At 34.0% G+C, this 27457-nt stretch overlaps 1 protein-coding gene across 5 annotated transcripts in view; it reads right to left on the bottom strand.

Annotated features, from left to right (window-relative positions):
- Positions 1-19384, bottom strand: part of LOC123532250 (uncharacterized) — a 53871-nt gene extending 34487 nt beyond the window's left edge. For all 5 annotated transcript variants that reach the window (XM_045313641.2, XM_045313642.2, XM_045313640.2 and 2 more), the window contains exons 1-5: positions 19343-19384; positions 13189-13345; positions 10806-10936; positions 8121-8339; positions 4098-4280 (exon numbers count right to left, since the gene is read on the bottom strand). In XM_045313641.2, coding sequence (XP_045169576.2) covers positions 4098-4280; positions 8121-8339; positions 10806-10936; positions 13189-13325 — 670 coding nt within the window. In that variant the 5' untranslated portion in view covers positions 13326-13345; positions 19343-19384. The remainder of the gene's footprint in view (positions 1-4097; positions 4281-8120; positions 8340-10805; positions 10937-13188; positions 13346-19342) is intronic.
- Positions 19385-27457: the final 8073 nt, after the last annotated feature.

The raw sequence follows: 27457 nt of genomic DNA, 5'->3' as shown, positions 1-27457 counted from the left end.
CCAAAAAATACAAAGCATTGTTTACTTTAGGTGGAAGTAATGCATTGTTAACAATAATACTTAATTGAAATGCTCTCTAGTACACAGACAAATAAACAAAACATGTTTTCTACCATATTTCAAGAACAAAGTAAATGAAAATGCAATTTTATTGAATAAATACTAATACAACTTTTTACTGAAGTATACTACTAACAGAAATTTGTTACTGAAGTATACAAGAAATACTGTTTATGCTGTATGGATTCAAAATAAAAGTTAAATTGTTATATATCAACTATTTGATTTGATATTTAAAACAAATTTTTAAAAAGTTCCTTCCTTTTGTTTAAATGCATCAATTATTAACAAAAGTTGTTCCCCTTTGTTTAAATTTAGCCATCTATAATATATGTCAACAACATTAATACTGACACATGTTCCCGCAATTCAAAATAACAAATATAATTTCTGTTCCAAGTAAATCTATCAAAGATATATCAACTGTTTATCTATACGTTTTAACACCCTGACTGTATAATTTTCACATCAGTCTAACATGCAGTGCACATAGTTCCATGCATTTCAGTATATGTTTACCTACTATAGCTCATGTATTTATCTGTATATATTCAATCCTTCATGTATGCTACTAACATATAGCACTCTACCCATTTGTTGTTTGGATAACTACAAACTGTAGCCTTAACTAGTGTTCATTTTTTACTTTCAGCATGAAACAATAATAGTAGTAGTAGTAGACCTAGTTTTTAGCTCGACTATTCATAGAATAGTAGAGCTATTGGACTCGCCCATGCTTTGGCGTCCATGTCCGCGTCTGCGTCGGCGTCCGCGTCCCGATTTGGTTAAGGTTTTGTATGTAAGCTGGTATCTCAGTAACCACTTGTGGGAATTGAAACTTCACACACTTATTCACTGTGATAAACTGACTTGTACTGCACAGGTTCCATAACTCTATTTTGCTTTTTTACAAAATTATGCCCCTTTTTCGACTTAGAAATTTTTGTTTAAGGTTTTGTATGTAAGCTGGTAACTCAGTAACCACTTGTGGGAATGGATTGAAACTTCACACACTTATTCACTGTGATAAACTGACCTACACTGCACAGGTTGCATAACTCTATTTTGCTTTTTTACAAAATTATGCCCCTTTTTCAACTTAGAAATTTTTGGTTAAGGTTTTGTTTGTAAGCTGGTATCTCAGTACTTACTAATGGGAATGGATTGAAACTTCACATACTTGTTCACTGTCATGATCTGACATACACTAAGCAAGTCTCATAACTCTACTCTTTTTTTCAAAATTATGCCCCTTTTTCGACAGCAGTTTTTGGTTAGATATTTGTATGTAATCTGATATCTCAGTATCCACTAATCGAATGGATTGAAACTTCGCACTCTTGTTCACTGTCATGATCTAACATGCACTGTGAAGGTCCCATAACTCTACTTTGCATTTTTACAAAATTATGCTCCTTTTTTGACTTAGCAGTTTTTGGTTAAGGTTTTGTATGTAAGCTGGTATCTCAGTATCTACAAATTGGAAAGGATTGAAACTTCACACACTTGTTCACTGTCGTGATATGACATGCAGTACAGAGGTTCAATACCTCTATTTTGCATTTTACAAAATTATGCCCCATTTTCAACTTCTGCATTCATTCAATTGACAAGGCTGTTGAATAGTCGAGCTTTGCTGTCCTCCGACAGCACTTGTTGGTGGAGGTTATTACTTCAGGTTCTGGCTATAGATTATTGCATTGTTGGACAAATAACATACTTAATATGCTTATAAACTACTAACTTTTCAAATGATACCTCAAACACAGATAAGGAGGGTATTGAAACCAATTGGCGTCTCTGTATCATATGCCAAGAAACTACAAGAGAACCCCTACAATGCCCTGCTAACCTTAACCCTACTCATCCAGGCTTTGGAAAGGAGTATACCTAATTTTGTGATAATATCTATAAATTCATAGAACCAAGGGTTTGTCTTCCAGTACTTTTAAAACTGGAAAGTTTGAAAAGGGAAACATCCATAGCTGATACTTTGACAAAGAACAAAGGTAAATGGCATAAGACATGCAGAGTAAAGTTCAGAGACCAAGAGCTTGATACGGCAACTAAGCGGCTGCATCAGTATACAGTGATGCAACACCTATGAAAGTTACACGGAAGAGCACTGCAAATGCAACTCTTCTTGATAATAACACATGTTTTATTTGAAATAAATGAGATGGGTCAACCTTGCATAAATTATCTACATTTCGCAGTTCACTCAACAAGATTGAAAACTAGACTCATGGCACATTTTAAAGACATGCATGCATATAATGAAGGCCGAGAAGTTTTTTGGCATTTAATGATGATGTAGGATTTGCCTTGAAAGAAATCGAGGAATATATTGATTATGACAATGATGCATTGTTCAAAGAGTGTGTATAATTGCAATCAACGTGAATCACCGAGACTGACAGACCGAGATCATTAAGCTTATCCACAAAACCATGCTTTCTGGTCTCTGCATGTATAATAAGTCCTACATATATTTGTAGAGATGGTTCGCGTTGCTTGCAATTATACACACTCTTTGTTGTGTCTCTGCGACGAGTAGATGTGCTGTTAAATATCATAAGTTGTGCTCTGGACATGGCGGATTGAAACTCATCAACTTTCGATGTCCTAGTCTTAATATTTGAACCCCCTAAGATCATCTCTACAATAGTCTGTAGGAATTTTGGTATAGCCTTCTGTTAGCAAGTTTCTTGCAATGTTCCATTAAAAGCACAGTTTTTACCACTGAACATATCCCGGTGAACAATGTTTGCTGCTTTACATGATATGACTGCATCATTGTCATAATCAATATATTCCTCGATTTTCTGATATATCAATACTTAGTTGCTTGAAGGCAAACTTAAAATGCACCGCGCTGTGTAAATGTAGTGGTGACTGCGAACAATAAATATCAAGGTCTGTTTGGTAGAATTGAAATGACACTTGAAATATGTAAAACATCAGTATGTATCCACTAAACGATGTTGTTTTGTAGTTTTGTTTTAACATACATACATATATATGAATGCATATAAAACATTCGATGGTCAGAACTGGTCCAGTGAACTTTGATATATGGCATTTTTTGGAAATGATAACTTTTCTGTAATATGTAAAACTACATCTATCTTTTAAGGTGGCCATTTTGGATTTTGTTTGCCATACTAATTGATTTTATTAACAAATGTTAATGTTATTTCAGGAGTGTACACTTATATGTTACTTCAGGAGTGAACACTTATGCATTAATTATGTAAATTTCATAAATATTCACACAAAAAGTAAACCCCAATGGTTGCGTGATTCACTTATGAAAACATGATGGCAGCCATCTTGGATTTTGTCAGCCATATTGGACTTTTTTTATTAATTTGTCATTCTTATTGGAAGCTGAGTATGATTGTATACAATTATTTGCCAAGTTTCAAGATAATTACAAAAAATGCTCAATTGTAGTGCGTTTTTGTTTCGTAAACATAATATTTTGGCCGCCATTTTGGATTTTGGCAGCCATATTGGATTTTATTTTTACTTTTACATCATGCTTTTTTGATATTTGATATAATTATTTAATAATATGCCAAAATATGTTATTTTAATGCTATCTTAACAGTCGTCTCAGTATTTTCCTATAGAACTGTAAGTTTTGGCGGCCATCTTGGATTTTGGCAGCCATTTTGATTTTCACAGCCCGCTTCCCACTCTTAAATAAAATGAAATATATTCATCAGCTAGCATGCCAAGTTTCATGCTTTTCACACGATGTGCACAATTATTTTACGAATTTCTCGGACTATTTTATAGGCCTCTGTTATATAAGGATGAAAAGCCCTGGATTCTCCAGTTGAAGTGTGATGGATGGACTGACAGACAGGACAAAAACAATGCAATGCATAAACAAGGTCATCTGGAGAAGGTGTTTGGGTCCAGAATTCCTCACTCCATGCAAAACTTTACTTGTTTAAGACTGGTAAGAGAGGCTTCAACCAGTTTTGTAAATATAGACAATAATATTAGAAACAATTAACACAGCTTACTTTGTCCAGGTTTTCCAATAAACTCCCTTTCAATTTCATTTCTGTTTTTGTGCTCATTCTTAAAGTCTCTGTGCATTTTATTAAAGTTGATATGTTTTCCTTTCACAGCCATTACTTTTGACTCCTTGTCCTTTTCCTTTTGTTTAAATGTATCTTTATGTGAATTTATCAAATCTTGTTTTTCTGGAAAAATGAATTAATGGTTTTGTTATCTAGGTATCTTTCCACTTTTTGTGAGTATTTCTATTTTTTGTTGGTTCAGAGTCACAACTGAAATCCTATTGTGACTTTTCTACAGTTTGTTGGTGGATGAACACCACTGGTGTCCCCCCACCCCCAACACTCCTAGTGACCTCACTCAAGGGTTGAGTGCTCTGCATGTTGTCTTGATATGCTAGTCTTATGAACGGCTTCCAAACTGTTACAAAGATATAGAGCTGACACAAATTCAAGCTACTTGACCTTTGACCTCTAAGTGTGACATTGACCTTTGACTAGTGTCATGGGTTAAGTGTTCTGTGAGTCTTCTTGATGAAGTTAATAAATGATGCTAGCTTTATGAAAATCATCCAAGAGGTCCAAAAAATAAGGAGCAGACATGAAGTTCAGTTATTTTATCTGTGACCTCCAAGACAGTGTAATCATGACCTTGGACCTAGTGACCTGACTTGTGTACTCTTCATGTCATCTTGGTGAGGTACACAGTTGATGTTAGTTAGATAACAATCTTCCAAGCGGTTTGTACCGAGCTGACACAAAGCTGAGCTGACACAAAGTTAAGCTATTTGGCTTTGCACTCAAAATGTGACCTGGACCTTTGACTTGTGACCTGGGTTTTGTCCTCTTTGCATCGTCTAACTGATGTTAACAACTAATGGTTATTTTATGAAAATCATTCAGGGTGTTAATAAAACATGCAGCAGATATAAAGTTAAGTTTTTGACCTTTTGACCTCCAAGTATGACCTCAACCTTGGACCAAGTAACCTGGGTTGCAAACTTTGCATGTCAACTTGATGAGGTCAGGAATTGATGCCAGTTACATGAAAATTATCCAGGCACTTACAAAGATCTGGAGTGACAGACCAACAGACATGCCAAATTGCAATAATACTTTGTATCTATTCTAGGGATATGATGAGATAATTTAACAAGAGGACCATGATGGTCCTGAATCGCTCACCTCTTCCCACATGACCCAGTTTTGAGTATGACGTCGTTTTTTCTATTATTTGACATAGTGACCTAGTTTTGAACTTGACCTAGGTATTATCAAGATAAAAATTCTGACCAATTTTCATGAAGATCCGTTGAAAAATATGGTCTCTAGAGAGGTCACAAGGGTTTTCTATTATTTGACCTATTGACCTAGTTTTCGAAGGTACGTGACCCTGTTTTGAACTTTACCTAGATATCATCAAGGTGAACATTCTCACTAATTTTCATGAAGATCTCATGAAAAATATGGCCTCTAGAGAGGTCACAAGGTTTTTCTATTTTTATACCTACTGGCCTAGTTTTTGACCGCACGTGACCCAGTTTCGAAATTGACCTAGATATCATCAAGGTGAACATTCAGATCAATTTTCATGAAGATCCATTGAAAAATATGGCCTCTAGAGAGGTCAAAAGATTTTAATAATTTTAGACTTACTGACCTACTTTTTGACCGCAGTTGACCCAGTTTCAAACTTGACCTAGATATCATCAAGATGAACTATCAGACCAACTTTCATACAGATCCCATGAAAAGTATGGCCTCTAGAGAGGTCACAAGATTTTTTATTATTTAACCTACTGACCTAGTTTTTTAAGGCACGTGACCCAGTTTCAAATTTGACCTAGATATCATCAAGGTGAACATTCTGACCAATTTTTATGGAGATCCATTCACAAGTATGGCCTCTAGATAGGTCACAAGGTTTTTCTATTTTTAGACCTACTGACCTAGTTTTTGACCGAACATGACCCTGTTTCGAACTTGGCCTAGATATCATCAAGATGAACATTCAGACCAATTTTCATATAGATCCCATGAAAAATATGGCCTTTAGAGAGGTCACAAGGTTTTTCTATTATTTGACCTACTGACCTAGTTTTTGACCGCATGTGACCCACTTTCGAACTTGACCTAGATATCATCAAGATGAACATTCAGACCAACTTTCATACAGATCCCATGAACAATATGGCCTCTAGAGAGGTCAGTGTTCGAAATTCACGGTAGTCCGACAGCCCGTGGCTACCAACTTTCAGCTCGGGCTACCGATTTTCCGCAGGTACAAGCCCGACCAGGCTACCGAATTTTCCTCATTTGTTTAAAAAATCATGCTAATTAAACGAGTACTGCATCCCGTTTTTCCAGACAGGAATTATTGGTTTTTGCACTCTCACGTGTTGACAATCAAACACAGTGTCAAAGACGTAACCGCAGCGCTAATTGGCTGAATACAATCACCTCTAGCGTAACGGATAATTTGATTAGCTTTCACACTTCTCGCGAAAATCTCACAAGTACCTGCAGTAGGCGGAGCTTAAATTATGCTATCAGCGTGTGTGTAAATGTGTATTCAGCACTCGTTATTACATCCTGCAAATTGTCAACAGTCCGAGTTGCAGTAATTGGCGAGTGTGGATCCTAAAAAATCGGGCGTAACAGTTTAGATTTCGTTTTGGCAAGGAGTGCCATGTTCGATGCTTTTGGACTCTGACGATGCTGATCTGGACTGGAGTATTTAGAGTTAAAATTTTTCAAAAACATGGCAAACATGTACTGTATGTCTTTTTTATTACTTCAAACATGCATAGAGATGTCTGTAAAACAAAATGTTATATGGTGCAAAAATTATATATTTTAAGGTGTTAAAGTTCGGGCTAGTGAAATTGGTGTCGGGCTTGGAAAATTTCCAATCTGGTAGCCCGAACGGGCTAGTGGATTCAAATCTGAATTTCGTACACTGAGAGGTCACAAGGTTTTTCTATTATTTGACCTACTGACCTAGTTTTTGACGGCACGAACTTTCGAACTTGACATAGATATCATCAAGATGAACATTCTGACCAATTTTCATGAAGATCTCATGAAATATATGGCCTCTAGAGAAGTCACAAGGTTTTTCTATTTTTAGACCTGACCTAGTTTTTGACCGCATGTGACCCAGTTTCGAACTTGACCTAGATATCATCAAGATGAACACTCAGACCAACTTTCATACAGATCCCATGAAAAATATGGCCTTTAGAGAGGTCACAAGGTTTTTCTATTATTTGACCTACTGACCTAGTTTTTGATGGCATGTGACCCAGTATTGAACTTGACCTAGATATCATCAAGGTGAACATTCTGACTAATTTTCATGAAGATCTTTTGAAATATATGGCCTCTAGAGAGGTCACAAGGTTTTTCTATTTTGAGACCTAATGACCTAGTTTTTGATGGCATGTGACCCAGTTTTGAACTTGATCCAGATATTATCAAGGTCAACATTCTGACCAATTTTCATGAAGATCTTGTGAAATATATGGCCTCTAGAGAGGTCACAAGGTTTTTCTATTTTTAGAACTACTGACCTAGTTTTTGAAGGCACGTGACCCAGTTTCGAACTTGACCTAGATATCATCAAGATGAACATTCTGACCAACTTTCATAAAGATCCCATGAAAAATGTGACCTCTAGAGTGGTCACAAGCAAAAGTTTACGGACGCACGGATGCACGCACGGACGGACGGACGACGGACACTGTGCGATGGCAAAAGCTCACCTTGTCACTTTGCGACAGGTGAGTTAAAAAATATGATTCTGATATAATAATTTCGTATGTAGTGCACTTCCTCTCAGTAACATCTATTAATATAAACTGTAGTTTCATTAAATTCCCTTTTGTAATTTTAAAACTATCTACCACACAAAAAATTGTGACACACAAAATGAAAGCAGGTAAACTTTATTCCATGTTCACTTTCACATTCTTAATTGGTGGGGGAGGTGGGGGAATAATAAAACAGTTTCCAAAGCTAAAATACCTTTGTTCAACAGTCTTTCTGTTTCTTTTGAAAGTGTACCAACACCATTTCTGCGTCTATGTTTAGCTTTTTCTGTCCTATGTCCCCCTACAATGTTTACTGATTCCAGGTGTTGGATTCGTCTAAGAATGTCTTTTAAATCTGCTGCTTCTCGAAATACAGTAAGTTCTGGTTTTTTCTTTCGTAAGAGTAGAGATTTCTCACTCTTTTCAAGGATTGCTGGAAATGTAAACATGAACTTTTAGTAAATGTTACCTCACTTTTTCTTTAGTCATTTCCATCTCTTACCATCAAAGGCTAGTCGTTGAACCTTAAAGTTCTGGAAGAAAAAAGCTGATATTCTTTGTACGATAATTTGTAATATCATCACCACGCTTGATATATGTAATATGACATTTAAATTGAATATGTTGCTGAATACACCACAATTTAAGGCCATAGTCGTTGATTCAGCTTTTGATGGCGAAAAGACCAGGTGCCCCTCCATGCTTATTTATCTGAGCAGTATTGGGTAGAACACGATTTCGTAAGCCCGCTGGATGGTTCCTACATGATAATTCAACGCACAAGTGAGGTTCAATCAGTATGGGAGAGCAATGATAACAGTCAGCATCTTAACACTGGCCATGGAGCACTTCTAAAGATTGATAGATGACTGGGTGATATCCTTTAGAGCTAAACATGTATATCCTTCAGACTTAAGCATAAAATTGTGCTGACTTTTTAAACAATCACAGCAAAGCTATGCTGCTGTATAACCTGGTTCTTCACAGTCAATGATAACTTTTGCTTGTGTTCTCAGTTGTATAATGTCTGCACAAGCTGCCATGAGCTCAGACGCTGTGATAATGAATTCCTTACCCACCAACTTTCGTATGCAAATGCTGATCATTTGGACAGAAAAAACATAACAAAGATAAGTGACATGCATCAATAAGTATTTACCCTTACCAAAATAATGTAGATTGATGTTATCAAATAAATTAGTATGCTTTCTCCATCCACTTATCAATGAAATAAATCAATTTTTGTAGCATGTAATTTGGTAAACATTTGAAGAAAATGGCGTAACTGCATCAAGGGGAAACAACTTTAATGCAACTAAATATAAGTGTTATGATTTATTATAGATGATGTTGTGCGTAGTATGTATTTATTTTGATTAAAATCCATCTGAGAACAATCTAGGACTGGAATTATATAAGCATTTATACACTTTTACGTCCGTAAAAAGTAGCGCACCAATAAATTTTGGATTGATTTTTTCCAATGGGGCAAGCGCAATTAGCCAAAAACGTTCTGAAAATATACGAGCGGCAAATTCGATGAACAACTTTTTAATTTGGCGAGGCCTTAATGAGTTAACATAATGAGCATTAAAGCCTTTATAAAACATGATAGAGTGGTGTTTTGCTTAAGAGTATTCAAATAACAGTGGAGAGCTATTAATTCTTCTCATTCGGGCGCTGTTGAGGCATTATCTTGGTAATTATTTCATGTATTACAAAATGTAATGCAACGAAGTTCAAATAAGGCTTTTCAATTATCCAAGTTAGAAAGCTCCAGGATTAATTCAAAATGAAAAAGAATATATTTTTACACTGCATGCAAGGTGCAGCTCAGAAATCACTAAGATGTAAGCTTCACAAATGAACATTGCAAATAGTTTGGCAAATTTTTATGTTCAGAATACCGGTAATCTGAACTATTCTATGCTATTAAGATAAAAGTTACTCGGAAATCAAGTTCTTGCTTCCAAAAAAAAAAAAAATGTACAAATCCTTCTGCATGAAGTCCCTCCCGCGTATATGAAGTTTACTTCAGACTTTAACTTATAAAAAAAAAACTAAGTATAAATGCCAAAAGAAATTGTACAAGTCTTTCCCGTGTATATGAAGTGTACTGCACAAATTTCAAAGTATCTGCGGTGTACATGCAGTGTACTATTTTCTTGTACAAGTCCCTCCTGCGTACATGCAGTGTACTCCTTAAATTTTCAGAGTCTGTGCTGCGTACTTGAAGTGTACTAGTGACCTCCTGCGTACATGCTGTGTACTCGTCGAAATAGTACACGGCATGCGGTGTATGTAAAATGTACTCCTCTGGCGTACTACTGTGTTCGCGGCATATACACAGCAAATACGCAGCATGTACGCCGCAGAGGCTTGCTTCTGTAAGGGATGTCAGTATGATAAACCTTAAAACTGTTCTTACTTTGGAAAGAAAAAAAGAGAAATATTCTTTGTACGATAATTCTGCTAATATCAATCAACCAACGCTTGATATTGTAAATATGGACATTTTAAATTTGAATTTTGTTTGTCACATACACACAATTTATAGGCCATATGGTGACTTTCCAGCTTTGATGGCGAAGTAAGACCCCAGGTGCCCCTCCATGCATTATTTCATCATGAGCAGGTATCTGGGTAGAACCACCGATCTTCAGTAAGCCCGCTGGATGGCTTCCTCACATGAATAATTCAACGCCACAAGTGAGGTTCAAATCCATATTGGTGAGACGCAAGTGACTTAAAGTCAGCAACCTTAACCACTCGGCCATGGAGGCCCCTCATAAAGATTGATAGATAACTTGGGTGATATGTTTTTAGAGCAAAACACAATAATATCCTTCCATACATTAACAAGCATAAAATTGTGACTGAACTTTTTTAAACAACTCACAGCAAAGCTTTGCTGCCCATGTATAACACTGGTTCCCTTCATCAGTAAAGATAACTTTTGCTTCTGGTTCTACAGTTTGTATATATGTCTGCCACAAGCAGCCACAATGAGCCTCAGACGTGCTGATATCCCTGCAATTAACCCTCAAACATGTTAATATCATGTATTGCAAACAAATAAATTAGCTTTCTTTAGGGTGCACAGTATTCACTTGTGCACTGGTTTTAACAGGGATTGTTCATTGCTGTACTAACATAATCATGACCACAGGCATTTTCCAATACAAAGTAAGTATCCAGAAAAGATAAATAAATGTTATTCCAACAAGAATGTAAATAAACAATATTAAATTGTTAACATATGTTGTCAAAAATTATAAATTTTTATCATATGTAAGTTTTCAGCTATAGTTTATTTTTATTTCTTTACAAATGACATTCATTTTTGAAGGGGGATTTCAGAATATTTAAAGTATCCATCGTATGGGACAGTACGGCAGAACATGTAATGGTCTGCAGGTAGATTGTTAGTAAAGATGTTGTTCATTTATCAAATACTTCTGTGTCCTAAACCTTAAAACATGATAGTAGTGTATGCCATATAAAATGTGGCATTGGCCTAACTACACCCGATTGAAAGATAACCCTCTTTAATTGTTAAACATGTATTTTATTGCCTGTAAATGTATTTCACTTGTCTCTTGCTTGAGGACTGCTCTGTCCTTCATTATATACCATTTTTTCCCAGTCATTTTGGATTTTCTTAGTTCTTTTCTCTTTTTTCTTAGGTTTGATGAGTAACAAGTTCTTTTTTTGCTTTTGTTTCTTTTTCAAGTTTTAATGGGTTCCCTTAATGCCCTTGATAAAATTCCACATGTTTTTACTATTTTCCCAATCATTAAAATCACACAAAAAAAAACTGTTTTAGTACATGATGAAGAGTTCATTCCTTTATAAAATTAGGATATCTTACATACCCAACAAATTTAGCTCTGTGTTACCTAAAACACTAGTAAAGTGATTTTTAGTCAATTTTTCAATTAGCTTTGTCTTCTGAATGAAGAAAACATTGAATATAATCTGGTATGGAGCCTGGACTAGCTATTGCGTTGTCCTAATTAAAAATTTCAAAATAGGTATTCCGGAGGGACACTCGGCTTTTAATAAGCAGTGTCCCTCACTAGAAGATTTTGGTACAATGTTAAGTAGAGGCCTGTTATTGGCTGGAAACTGTTTTAAACCAAAAGGTCACTGTGACCTTGACCTTTGAAATACTGACCCCTAAAACAATGAATCATCTATTGACCAGCAGCAGTTATCCTGTAGGCCCAAGAGTACTTCAGTTATTAATCAGCAACCAGTTTCAGTTGCCCTTGACCTTTCACACACTGACCTAAACATCCACTGACAATGTTTGGCAGCCACAGAACAAAGCATAATCATTGGGAAAGCATTTTAAATCTCGAGGTCCATGCCTACTGACTCGAAAAACAGTAGGGATCATCCACTGATTACAGACAATCATCCTACAAAGTTTGAAGATAGTATGCCCATGTGTTCTTCAGTTATTGACAAGAACATTTTCAGCCTCAGGGTCACTGTGACCTTGACCTAAGATTGAGGCAGTAACTCTTAAATAATAGGCTCTTTTACTGACCAGAGGCAATTACCTTGTAAAGTTTGGCAAATTTATGTAGACCTAAGCATTCTGTAAAACCATTTTCAGTATCAAGGTTACTGTGACCTTGATTTTTCACCTACTGACCCCCAAAACAATATCAAACATCTAGTGATGTACATATCACAAGCAACCATCTTATGAAGTTTGATGACAGTAAGCCAAAGCCTTGCCCAGTTACTGACCAGAAACCAAATGGTCTATGAACAGACAGGCTGATAGGCATGAACAAAACATACCTCCACTTACAGGCTCAACCAAACTGCTGAAAAGCATTACTGTGACCTGCCATTCTGTCAGAGAAACTTACGAATACTGTCGGACTGAAAAATATCTGTCTTACCAACAATTTAATTTCACAATATATAGAAAAGGTATTTTAAATGTGATACATGTAGAACTGTTGTAAATAAAACATTTTCAGATTGGATTGACATATCAAAACATTGTTGTCAAAGGGTATTACTTTTTACTAAATTTGTAAGGCATGATAGCTTGTGTAACTGTCTAACATCTGGTTCAGAACCTTGTAAAAGTTACCGGACCTAGAATAAATTTGTCTGACATGTTTGATGGTCTAGCAACTTTTACAAACCCAGATTTCTTAAACAGGGGAGGAGAAAGGGGAGGAAAGGACATAACAAAAATGATATATGTATGATAAAGATCAAAATAAAGAATCAAAATTTTACCCAATTAAACCTACTTAACATCTTGGCTGCACACTGCATTTTTAGTATATGCCTTGCAGCCACTCCCTTTTACAGGGGGTTCACATGATGGTGGGCAAGTCAATCCATTCACAAATAAGATGCAGTATAAGAACATGAAAACCCTCAGCATAGCGGCAATTTACTGACAACCTGAAATATACAAAGTCTTTAACTATACACCCCTATATTCTTATGGTGCATGGGTGCTTTGGAATTTCTATTAGTTTAAACTTTATACTTAATTATTTTAAGTTGATTGTAATGCAATTTCTAAAATCTATATTAATCACTCTCGACACCTCATTCCTGATGGAATAAATCGCCATTAGGGTATGAGAGAAGAGGCCAGTTTCTCTTTTAATGCTGAGTGTCAAGCAAGGAAGCAACTGGTACCATTTTTCAAATCTTTGGTATGATGCGTCCTGGGATTAAACCCACAACCACCTGCACTTGAAGCAAACACTCTACCACTAGGCAGTTTTGAATGTTATGTCACAGACAAAAAACATTTATCAGTAAAATATGGGAGAAATTTATTTTGCCTTTGATTAATAAACTAGTTTCTAGTTTTTGCATGAAGATAATAAAAACAATGAGTTTCTAAGATTTTAAACTACCTATTACACTGTACGCAATAATTATGTCATGTCACTAACACAGGATTTCTCATGGAAGGGCTCATGAATATAATGAGCCGTGCCATGGGAAAACCAACATAGTGGCTTTGTGGCCAGCATGGATCCAGACCAGCTTGCGCATCTGCGCAGTCTGGTCAGGATTCATGCTGTTCGCTTTTAAAGCCTACTGCAATTTGAGAAACCGTTAGTGAACAGCATGGATCCTGACCAGACTGCACGGATGCTTAACTTTGGGGGTCATTTTTAATTTCAAGGGGTCATTTTTTTTTACGTTCCAAAAAATGAATAAAATTATGGTAATGAAATCTATACTGTATGGAAAAAAATCCAATAGGAAACACTGTTTGTTTGTTTTTTTATTTTGCAATGTACTGTTTAGAACAAAAAGAAATACATGTACATCTACAAATTAATTTTTTACACTTTTTTTTAAATCAGCCAGTAACTGCAACCTTTTGAATGCATCTTCGTAACTGAGGAAATTGACGATAACTTAGGGCGTGTTGTTTAAAACAGTGACAAACTCGTGTTTTGCCGTTTATTCATATAAACATTAATTGAATCGAAGGAAGAAATATAGATATTCTTTCCAGGTATCGTAAAATTTCACTAATGTTTTTGTTTTTTAATAGTTTGAATGCGATTTAGAAATCACCTTGTCTGCTGTGCGCTCAGAAAACAGTGCGGAAGGCTCAACACATACAAGGTACTTTCTATGTTGTACCTGGAGGAAAGATATTGACCTATACAAAAATTATCACAATATCATGGCTCACGTATGGGTGTCAGACGTTTCACCCCCAAGACTGTTCCTTCCAAGACTTTTCACCCCCAATTTGGGGGTGAAAAGTCTGGTGTTTTGTAGCATATGAAGACTTTTCACCTCCTATTTGTTTTTATTATTAAATATGATTATAATGTTTTTTTTGGGGGGAGAGAGTTGTATAGTTATGAATAATTTCATATGTATTATAATTAGGTTAATACATTACAAAAATATTTTATGATGTTTGACCATAAACTTTAAACATAAGTTATTTACAAGGTTATCTTTTAATTCATTTGTTTGCTCAATGATTGAAAATGTGACTTTGATGATTAAAGGTACTTTTGACAATAGTTACAAAACTAAAAAAATATTTTAATCCCTTTGATGTTCATAAAATAAAGGTACTTTTGATAATAATAACTACAAAGTAAAATATTTTATTGATGTTAAAATTAGCCATGTGGTTCAAGGTTTGAAAGTTTGCTAACAATTAACAGTGTTGTAACATAAAAAAATAAATTGCTAAAAGCCGCTATCAAATGATTTACATCATAGTATAGAAATATATGCAAATTTTGTACAATAAATTATCAATGGTAAAAAATAAGACTGAATAAAAAAAATGATCCATTTGTCTTGTTTGTTGTATTTGCAACCTGGCTAAATTCATATATTTTGCAAACAAACTTCAAATTTCTTAGGGTTATCCAAGATAGTAATAATTCTGATATAGTTATTGTTGTCTTGTTAAACATTGAAACACATTGCTATTGTATTACTGGTAATGTTTCACTGAGTATATCTCTCCTGAAAATTCTTTTTATACCATCTGGTTCCAGATTTTGGTAGATCTATGTTTACACTGTATATATTTTTGTATAGGCTATAAACATTGTAATGAATGTTTTATGCTTGAATAAATTATTCGTATTCATATTATTCGTATTCACATTCGTATTGTGAGAAAATAAATTATATATAAGTCTATCAAGTGATAGAAGATTAATGATTTGGATGATTAAAACAAAGTTTGGGGATTTTCGGACTTTAATTAATTTTGTCCAAATATTATGCTGATTTTCTGTAGGAAATAAGCAATATATCTATTGTGGAAAAAATGTTATATTAAAATTGTTTATATCGCACATCGTTTGTTCTTGACAACTTAATTGTTTTTGTTATCCTTTATAGGCAAGTAATGCTAGAAAAATTAAGTCTACTTTTTTTTTCAACAGAGCATACATAGCATTTCTAGCTTGGTCAACCAAATATATTTTAGTTTTATTGAAGTTACCACTGTAGTTAAATTTAATTCCTAAATAACTGAAGTCATCTACTACTTCAAGTGCCGCATAATTATTATGATAAAAGACTTATTTTGTACTTTTCCACGTTAAAAAAAACTTAGTTTTATTTAAATTAACTGTAAGTTTCCAAATATTCTGACATACATTTAATGCAGATTGTAAATCATATTAAGATTCTGCAAATAACAATGTATCATCTGCATAAAGTAACAAAAATAGCTTTAAGAACATTTCTGATATATCATCACTTAGCAGGTCCTATACATTGTTTGATAATTCCACTAGTCCTGAACAATAATTAGACATATATGTGACTAAATCATTCTAGAAAACAGAAAATAATATTGGTGATAAATTTTCACCTTGTCATACACCAGCTGAGTTAATAGAGAAATTTGATAGACTTTTGCTAGTCTTTACACAAGATTTGGCTTTATCATATATTGTATAATATACAGCCTTAAAGACTTTCCCATCAATGCTATGCTGTAGTAATTTATTCCATAAACACATATGATCGACAGAATCAAACGCTTTCTTGTAATCTACAATGGCACAATATAAGAGCAGATTGGTTTTTTATATTTTAACTTACTGCCTTTAGATTCATAATCACCATTTGCAATACAGAATTAGCAACAGACTATAAGACAGGTAAGATGATATTTTGCTAAAGTTTAAGTATCAGACGAGCTGTAATAACTTTGAAATAATGTACAAATGTTACCAAGAATAAGCAAAATTTCTCATCGCTTTCTTTTTTTCTTTTCATTTCCCACCGTTTTAGCTCTGCTTTCAACAGTTAGATGATAAGCAAACTGCTCAGGGCTTGAATTGTTGGACAAACCTGCAAACCTACTAAAGTTCATGCCCTATTTACCGACCTTTATAGAACATCACTTTTTCCAACACCTATTTTTCATGAAAGTTCTACTTAAATAAAAATACGATAAAAATAATGAGGGAGCTGAATAGTTCCTAGTAAAATGCCGGTCAGTTGTGGTCTGTTACCCTAAAATGGCGCACACTTTAAACCCCCTACTTTTGATTTCGACCTGCAAAACTTGTATGTGAAGTGTATAAACATATCTCATCTCATTCCATGCATTATGTATTCCAGCAGTAAAAAGGTGTGATTAATGCACTTTTTCTACATGAGTTTTCGCACAAAAAAATGGTGAAACAAGGACCTGTTTACTACTGACTTCTTTCGACTAACTCAAACGAAGCACATTTTCGGCCAAATTACTTGCTTTATTCCTCAAAACGGAGCTCAACATGGGTCGATCGCAATGAAATATTTGACAAAAATCATATCATTTCTGAACAAATTTAATTTTGTTTTTGTTGCAAACATTTTGTACCCCATAACAACTTAAATAACAAGACAAAACGTACGGAAGTCGCAAAATTCAATTGAAAATATACCTAAGAATGTGTCTATGTACATGGATCTTGAAAGCCAACTTGAAAAAATTATGTGAGAAGTTTTTCTTCAGGTAGGCTGCTTCCGGTAGCTGGAGGATATAAAAGACCAAAGTTTTATCTTCATCCTAAAACTGGTCATTGCATATTATCTCTAAATTTTAGAAAAGGGATCTGCGTCAATGTAATGTTCATTTCAATAACGAGGACGGTATCCGCTGGATTGACAGAAACAACGAGGATGGTACCATGGTACATCGTCAGAGGTATCTTATTTTCTAGACACCGTCTTCGAAAAAATCCATCTAATTTTACTGTGCTTCAAGTTTTTTTGAAATGAAAGCATTATGCCTATTACACAGAATGACTGCTTTTCATTTTCCTAACAAAAAATACCTAATATTATCTGAAATAATACCATTAATCGTGGAAATAAATTATACCATCGCCTTAAAATATATTCATTTCCACGACAAAAAACGTATTTTTTCACAGTTATTCAGATCATATGAGATAGATAATTGACATGGATATAGTTAAGGTATGATCATACACATTTAATACTAAAACTTTTCAAATCTTCAGTAAAATATGGAATAATTACCTGTTATAGGTGTGAATTTCCTGTTCACCAACATGTACATTAATCACACGAGGGCGGTATCGCTCACACGAGTAGGTACCCGAATAACCAGTGTGTATTAGTTTATTTATTTATTTCAGTCTCATCAGAATACATAAATAATATCACAGTACATACATGTATTACATATAATAACATTAAACATATTGAATGCTGCCACTCAATACTGATCGAGTTACCTGCGACTATACGCATCTTGTTAAATAGATAAAAATACATTACAAAAATAAATTCCACATCATATTGCACTTATAATACCCATATTACATGCTATCACAATTGGGTGATCATTATTATACTAAATGATAAACATATACCCCTAGTAAATATTTACATCTACTATTGTAATCTAAATCTACTCATATATTTCATAATTATATTACATAATCAAAACTTGAATCCATTTGAACAAAGAAGTATAAAATACACAGAATGGCAACTGGCTGTAATCTCGCGTGAGCTCGTGCCAGAGCGTGATTCGGCATTATCTTACTAAAAACAAACATCGGCGAGCATGGAGTTACAATTTGTACCTTTAAAACTACATTTAAAATACATATTAGCTTCTAAAACAAAATTAGTTTAATTTGAAATGGTCTTAAGACACGAAGTACACGTTTTTTTTTGCCATCGAAAGAAGCGTGGTCATACGGTGATAATTATTTTACCGATGAATAATTACTTTCGCATACAAAATGGCACGTGGAGAAAGCGCCACTTCCGGTAAACGAGATCTCGTTTTTTTGTCACGGGAGGTTGGCGAGATTTGCTCTATATGCCTTTCAAGTTGCCAATCTATTTATTTTTTATAGCTCTTTGATTTGAATAACATAGAAAAAAAATATCACCAAGAAGTCTCGACAAATTGACATTTAAAAAGATCAATAGATTAAGTTGACTACATGTATGTTACCCTAAAATCAGTGTAAATTTATAGGATTATGGTCCGCAAAGTAACAAATTATCTTCATAAATGCCCTAACAACCTATACAAAATATATAAAAATATTTTAAATAGATCTATCAAATAACAAAATATTTCACGATATTTTCACTAGATTGAAAATTGGGGGGTGAAAAGTCTACGGTTTGTAAAATTGGGGGTGAAAAGTCTTAGGAGGAAATGTCTTGGGGGCGAAATGTCTAGGGGAGGAAAACTCGGGAGTGAACGTCTGGAATTCCTCACATAGATACAAATTAGTTGGACTAGGGGACGAGTTGACTTGATACCCTATCGCATCAATTTCTATCCCGAGGCATCAACTGAAACTCCTTATTACTTATTAGACTACTTTGAAATAATGTAAGTAAACTTTGTTATAAATCATCAATTTAATGATAATACTTTTGATAAATGACACAAACCACTACATCTGTCGCCATTTTGTTTCCGCTGCAACATGGTAAGTGACGTCATCATATGACGTAAAATATCGAGCTCTCATTCGTACCTGTAAGGGTCGGTCGCGTTTAGAGTGCATTTTATTTCCATTTATGGGATTTTGGCATTTTAGATCAAATAAAACCAGTAGGTCTAGGCTTTTTAAATGAGACATTATGAGAATGACTGCTTTGCTAGGTATCTAAGGCAGAAGCATAAAACCATGTTGTCCGACCACATTCATGAACTTCGTGCATGCTTGCAAATCCATCAATCATTCTAGATCTAGATACAAATTCGCCAGAATGTAATTTCAGACCTGTCAAAACACGTGTGTCACAAACAATTTGCCCCTAGATCACGCCATATATGGCCCAAAAAGTGCACCTCTGCGCATAGGTATATACATTTGTAACCACCTATAACCCTTTGGTTACATTCTATATGTCTTTGGTTACATACTGTGATTGAACATTGGTAACTATCAATTTTGCAGCCATCAATTTGCAATTGTTTAAATACCTTTGGTTACATTGGTTACATTCTATATGTCTTTGGTTACATTCTTAACATAGAAACATTTATTTATAATTATTAATCTTTGAGAATAATTACATTGAATAAAATTTGGGAAAAATGTGTTGTTAATTTTCTTTAAATGTAATATGTACTGGAATGAAAAAAAATGTAAAAAAATATATATAAAGAATGAAAAATGTACATTATTTATCATACAATTCCAACCTCTAAATTTTATTGGTTAGATATCTAGAAATAATTTTTTCACTATAAGTAAATTTTACCCAATTAAAAATATGAATGCCTTTGCGCAGAAGTGCACAATCCTGGCCATATCTAGATCACGCTCACTGGCACGCCTTCTATTCCGTCACGTGACGCATTTTAAGGATGTAGGAAGATTTTTTTCATATTCTGTGAGCTTGAAGAACATTAGGCCTATTTACCAAGAGGCAAGACAAACAAGAGAAGAAAAACATACATTTGTAGGTCACCGAACTCGTTTTAATTTTATAGGGTGATGTCAGTATTTAATATATGCTATAAGCATGTCACTAACAAATCTCTTTCATTTTGGTTATAACACACTAAATAGTTGTTGTTCTTTATTCTATAGGCCTATATATATATATATATATATATATATAATATATATATATAATATCACAACGTAAAATTGGCAGATTCTTTCAATCCCAGTACCGTTACCAGCCCACTTTTACGTGTACATTCCACTTTACGGTCTTACGGATTCGCATGCTAATAATAGAAACGTATTGCCCACTTCTACGGTATAGTAAAGTTATATATATATATATATATATATATATATATATATATATATATATAATATATAATATATATATATATATAAATTGACCTATTTCCAATGGCCGCAGCACACACCAGGACCCATTTTAAATGTTTGTAACCTACATTTTCTTGAAGAATATCGTCATTGCTAAATAAAAATCAAAAGAAAAGTGGGGTCATGTTTGATGCAAGAAAAATAATTTCAGTCAAACACACAAACTGCAAAATCAGCTAAAAAACGGTGGTGTATGATCTTAAGTTTCTATGAAAAATTACATTATGAAAATGCTACCTACATGCCAAGCATAGATCTGTCAAAAGCAGAGAAAATAATGTAAAATAGCTCTACAGAGCAAGAAAAGAAAAACACACACACACAAAAAACAACAAAAACTGAGGACTATTTGTATTCGCCATTATGCGACTAGGCCTACCATTTTTTTCGCGCCATTTTTCTATCAAAGAGCTGTAAAAATAAGTATTGTATACTTCTTTGTTTCTATTTAGTGTCTGTATATGTATGCCTTTTCACATGTTGACATAATTACCCCACCCAATTTATTTCCAATGGAAAAAATGTATTTAGATCTAAAAAAAAAATCTGACGGCAATATAGATCTAGTACTACTTAAAAAGCTTTAATGACACATTTAAAATGCTTCAAAATGGAAATAAAAAAGTTGGGGTCACCGTGCATCTAAGAGATTTATTAAGAAAAATAAAACTGTCAAAAATCGGTGAGTTTCGATATTTTTTGTTTTAATTTATATTGACTAGATAAAAGTGCTATCTTAAAAATGTTTATTTCAACTATAGTTTGATTTTTAACATATTTTATTCCTTCTTTTTTGTAACAACATATACAATGTACATATACAGAAATATACATTCTAAGAAAAGTAAAAGGGTTGGACCACAAGTCTTATAACATTAGTAGTTCGGTCCGTCCCCGAAGGTATGTTTAAAGGAAAATTTTATATTATTGATTGCATTGCATTTTTATGAAAAGTGACAAAAAGTGAGACAGATGGAAATATAAGTAGAGGGAGGGTCCAGAGTCTTAATTGGGTCCTAACTTGGTGTGAGGTACAACTGCGTTAAGTTTGTATATACTAAAGTAATACGGCAGCAATCAGATATCTTAACGAAAACGATTTGCAATTTTAATATATCTTTGTGCTTCTAAAAATATTAATGAATTTTTTTCTTCAGTATAATTTTCATCTCCAAACAAAAGAGTAATACACGTATTCAGTGGATGAAAAATACGTATGGCGTTAAAAAGCTGTATTCTTTGTAAAGCATAATGTCTACATTTAAAGAGAAAATATTCAGCATCTTAAATATGGTGACCATAATCACATGCAGCACTGGTCTCTCAAATTATTTCTATATAAACCAGCATTTAAATTACTGCCTTTATTACGCATTTGAGCATGAAAAACCGAGTACACAAAAATATGTAGGTACAAATGGAGGTTTGTATTTTAGTTTAAGTTTTGATTTAAAAATAGGGATCTCCATGGCCGAGTGGTTAAGGTCGTTGACTTCAAATCACTTGCCCCTCATCGATGTGGGTTCGAGCCTCACTCGGGGCTTTGAATTGTTCATGTGAGGAAGCCATCAAGCTGGCTTACGGAAGGTCGGTGGTTCTACCCAGGTGTCCGCTCGTGATGAAATAATGCACGGAGGGGTACCTGGGGTATTCCTCCACCATTAAAGCTGGAAAGTCGCCATATGACCTATCATGTGTCGGTGCGGCGTTAAACCCAACCAATGATTTAAAAATAGGAATTGCGGATGACTCTTTTATATCGGATTCTAAGTCATTCCATAAAGAAGAGGCTGATGGAATAAACGAGTTAGCAAAGATTTGCGTACGACGAGCAACTGTTATATAATCATTCGTGTTTCTCAGAAGATAGGGCACATCATTGGCAACTGTATCTGGAATTTGATTTAATAGATAGTCCGGTAATGTACGATGTTTGGCTTTATACATGGTAAAAGTTTCTGAATAGAGTAGCTACTCTGGCTACTTTAAATAGCTACTTGAAAATAGTTATTAACTTGAAATTCAGTTTTAAACAGGCTGTTTAGATAGAAAATGACATACTAAGTTTCATAATCAAACTCGGCTAAGACGGAAAATATTTTGTGAAAACGAGGCCTGGTTACTCTGGCTACTCTGGCTGAACTCTGGCTACTGTGGCTAAACTCTGGCTGAACTGGCTAATTTCACGCATATCTATTATAAGAAGAATTTAGTCACAAGAGTCCTATGCAAGGATTTCTTGAATTACCTCTTAAGTTCATGATTATACATGTACATGATTGATACACACGACATTGTAAACATTTACAAAAATGATAAGAATATTTGAAAGCCCTAATATCGTTATGTCATCACGTTGGAATAAACATCATTTATTTATTTAACTTTATTATAGATTTTACGTTTTGAAAATATTTGGAGAGTAGTTAGACACCCCGATTCCAAATAAGGTGCAGCCACGAGGAAACAGAATTTATACTCATTGTACGGAGGCTGTTGCTCTGAAAAGGTTAATTTATTAAAAACGCTAGATAGAAACACCATCCTTTACAAAGAGGTTTTAGCTCTCCAGAGATGTGTTTTAAGAAAGGTTATCCTTGTATTCATAGACACATAGACGAAACATATTCCATATATAATATTTTTCCTAATATTAGAAACCTATCAAACATAACAAGTACGAGTAAATACTCTGCTAAAAATGAAAAATATTCTATAAAATAAAAAAAAGAAAGAAAATTGTTTGTTTGTTTTAGGTTAAGCGCTGTTTTCTGTTACGATAGGCGGTTAACCTAACTAGTGTTACTCAACAAGTAACTTCCAACTTCACCACATAAAATCGGAGGTAGAGGACGAATGATTTCGGACAAATACCTTTTACCAAATTGTAACGCCCTACCAAGGGATCGAAAAAGCGATTCATAGAACTGATCTAAGCAGATGGGGTAAAAGAAAGAAACACAGAAAACAGTGGTTGTGATGGAAACTCGCTGTAACACAATAGCGATTGCAATTATCTATATAAGCGACTCACTGAGAATCGTAACTTTGTACGTAGGGCCGACGGCTAAAACTTGCTAGTCCTGGTTTCGTATTTACGAGATACTAGGATCTGTGCGGGTATGTGTATATGTGTAAGATTTTATTTTTTATTTATTTACATGTTAATAAGCGTCTGAGCTGTCAACATTCGGGATGTAACAATTTTCAAACAATTTAGCAGTTCACTCATCAGAATTTTACAAAGCTACGCTTATGCATGAATGTAACTTTAGGATAGTATTCAAAGCGAAACCTCTTAAAATTATCATGATTGTCCTGGAACTCTTATCTCAAATAGTTCCCTTTGCTATAAAATTTCAAAGTACTCTGACTAGTAAAACTAAATCCCGCCGTCAAAATATTTGAAATAATTAACCGGAAGAGATCATGGAAACTAATCTTATTGTCATATGTTACTAGGCTGGAGAAGCAAGAAACGAAATAGTAAAGGATGTCGTGCGTGCGTGCGTGTGTGCTTATGTAGGGTTAGGGATAATATCAAGAAAAACAAGAAACAATCAAGCTTTACTCTCGTGGAGGGCAAACCTAAAAGTATATGAAACTGCTTACAATACTGATCTATGATATTTTACAATGTAGGTAGAGTTTTCCAGCTTCTGGCCCAATACAAAACTTAAGGTTTTCCGGCTCTGTTGCACTAAAACATTTTGGAATGAAGTTGTCCCCCTTTTTTGCACCATACAATGCTTAAGTTGTTCATCCAATCTGTTCTACGTAGCCTGACACTGGGCAGGTGCCAAAAAACAGTGATGTAGACTTTCTGTATTGTGTGTGGCAAAAGACGTATAAATATAGTAATAACAGTAATAATAAATGATGATGAATATTATGACAGTAATAAAATTAATAATAAATGATGATGATTATGATGATGATGATGAAAATAATAATAATAATAGTAATAAAATATTAATAATAAAAATGATAATAATGATAATAATAACAATAATAATAATTTAAGTAAAGATTTCCAGTTTCTGGCCCCGTACAACACTTAAGGTTTTCCATGTCTGTTGCACTAAAACACTTGGGAATGAAGTTGCCCCCGTTTAGTAGCCTGGGAATCCAGTCTGACAATTTCTAACTTTTTTTCTACCTGCAAATTGACAGCCTGGGGAAACCTGTTTTCCAACCGCAGCGTCACCTATATTACACCCGAAATATGTGGGTGTCTGATAAAGAACGATAACTTCGGAAAGCAATAATCCATTGTTAAAAATAGAAACGGAATTCTCACGGAAAAGACAGATCGGAATCGTATACTTCCAAAGGGTTCCGAACGTTTCCGGGCCATAAACAAATACTACTTTTGACCTCCCATAGCTTTTCCAGCAAGTTGTAATAACTTTTAAATATGTCAGTAAACTTAAGTTTGCGTCATAGCCTTCAAGATGTTATATAAATGCAGACCTCGTGATCTACGAAAACTGCCGAGTTTTCAGCAGAATTGCCTCGTATTCGTTTCAAACAAGCGCAAATATGATCCTCCTTCAGATTTCCCCAGGCGTTGATAATATGAGAAACTCGATAAATGCCAATTAACACTAATTAGCGCAAATTAAGTCGGATCAATGCATAGATATTATGTATTATTTCTTCTGACAAAGCACAAATATTATCAACGGCTTCCCAGGCTACCCGTTTAGCACCATACAATGCTAAAGTTGTTCATTCAATCTGTTCTACGTAGTCTGACACTGGGCAGGTGCCAAAAAACAGTGATGTAGACTTTCTGTATAATGTGTGGCAAAAGACATATTAATATAGTAATAATAAAAGATGGTGATGATGGTAATAATAAAAGTAATAATAATAGGCCTAATAGTAATAAATAATAATAATAATAATAAATGATGATGATGATGATGAAAATAATAATAATAATAATACTGTAGTTCGAGTTTTCCAGCTTCTGGCCCAATACAAAACTTAAGGTTTTCCAGGTCTGTTGCACTAAAACATTTGGGAATGAAGTTGTCCCCCTTTTCTGCACCATACAGTGCTAAAGTTGTTCATCCGATCTGTTCTGCCTTGCCTGACACTGGGCAGGTGCAGCAATAACAATAATAATAAATGATGATGATGATGATGGTGATGATTATAATAATAATAGTAATAATAAATGATAATGATGATGATGATGATGAAAAACAGTGATGTAGACTTTCTGTTTTGTGTGTGGCAGAAGACATATTAATATAGTAATAATAGTAATGCTTTAAAAAAGATTATGATAATGATAATGATAATAATAATAATAATGTAAGTAGAGTTTTCCACATGCAACACTTAAGCTTTTCCATATCTAATGTATTAAAACACTTGGGTCATGTAAAAGTTCTTTATGTAGACTAATTTGAACCTTTCAGGTGGCGTCAGCGGTTTTAACCAGTATCGTGTAAAGAGACATATTGAAGAAGGAAAGGACTAGCAACGCGAACCAGTTCTGACTAAGTTGTGCAAGAGGTACGGATCAGGTAATGTAGCTTTAAACCGTATTTTATGACAGTACAATTTACACTCTCCTACTGATGATGTCGATGATGATGAAAATAATTATAATAATAATAATAATGATAATAATAATAATGTAAGTAGAGTTTCCCAGTTTTTGGCCCCATACAACACTTAAGGTTTTGCATGTCTGTTGCATTAAAACACTTAGGAATGAAGTTGCCCCCCCACACTTAATTTGCACCATACAATGCTAAAGTTGTTCATCCAATCTGTTCTGCCTTGCCTGACACTGGGCAGGTGCCAAAAAACAGTGATGCAGACTTTATGTATTGTGTGTGGCAAAAGACATAATAATATGATAATAACAATAATAATAAATGATGATGATGAAGATGATGTTGATTTTAATAATAACAGTAATAAAACTAATGATAAATGATGATGATGAAAATAATAATAAAAATAATAACAATAATAATAATTATGTCAGTAGAGATTTCAAGTTTTTGGCCCCATACAACACTTAAGGATTCCCATTTCTGTTGCACTAAAACACTTGAGAATGAAGTTGCTCCCCTTGTTTTTGCACCATGCAGTGCTAAAGTTGTTCATCCAATCTGTTCTACGTAGCCTGACACGGGGCAGGTGCCAAAAGACAGTGATGTAGACTTTCTGTATAGTGTGTGGCAAAAGACATATTAATATAATAATAATAGAAGATTATGATGATGATGATGATGAAAATAATAATAATAATAATAATAATGATAAATGATGACGATGATGATGATAATAATAATAATAATAATAATAATAATAATGTAGGTAGAGTTTTCCACCTTCTGGCCCAATACAAAACTTAAGTTTTTCAGTACATATAAAGTGTTGCAACTAATAGAATCAGTCTGAAGAATAAAAATGATGAGACTTTTGTATGTGTGCAAAGACGATAAATATAGAATAACATAAATAATAATGATGATGATATTATGACGTAATAAAAATAATAATAAATGATGATGATTATGATGATGATGATGAAAATAGTAATAATAGTAATAAAAATATTAATAAAATTAATGATAATAATGATAATAATAACAATAATAATAATGTAAGTAGAGTTTCCCAGTTTCTGGCCCCATACAACACTTAGGTTTTCCATGTCTGTTGCATTAAAACACTTAGGAAT

This window comes from Mercenaria mercenaria, chromosome 11 (genome assembly GCF_021730395.1).
Source record: "Mercenaria mercenaria strain notata chromosome 11, MADL_Memer_1, whole genome shotgun sequence".
In the NCBI taxonomy this organism is placed as follows: domain Eukaryota; kingdom Metazoa; phylum Mollusca; class Bivalvia; order Venerida; family Veneridae; genus Mercenaria; species Mercenaria mercenaria.
This window is presented reverse-complemented; position numbering and strand designations above follow the sequence as displayed.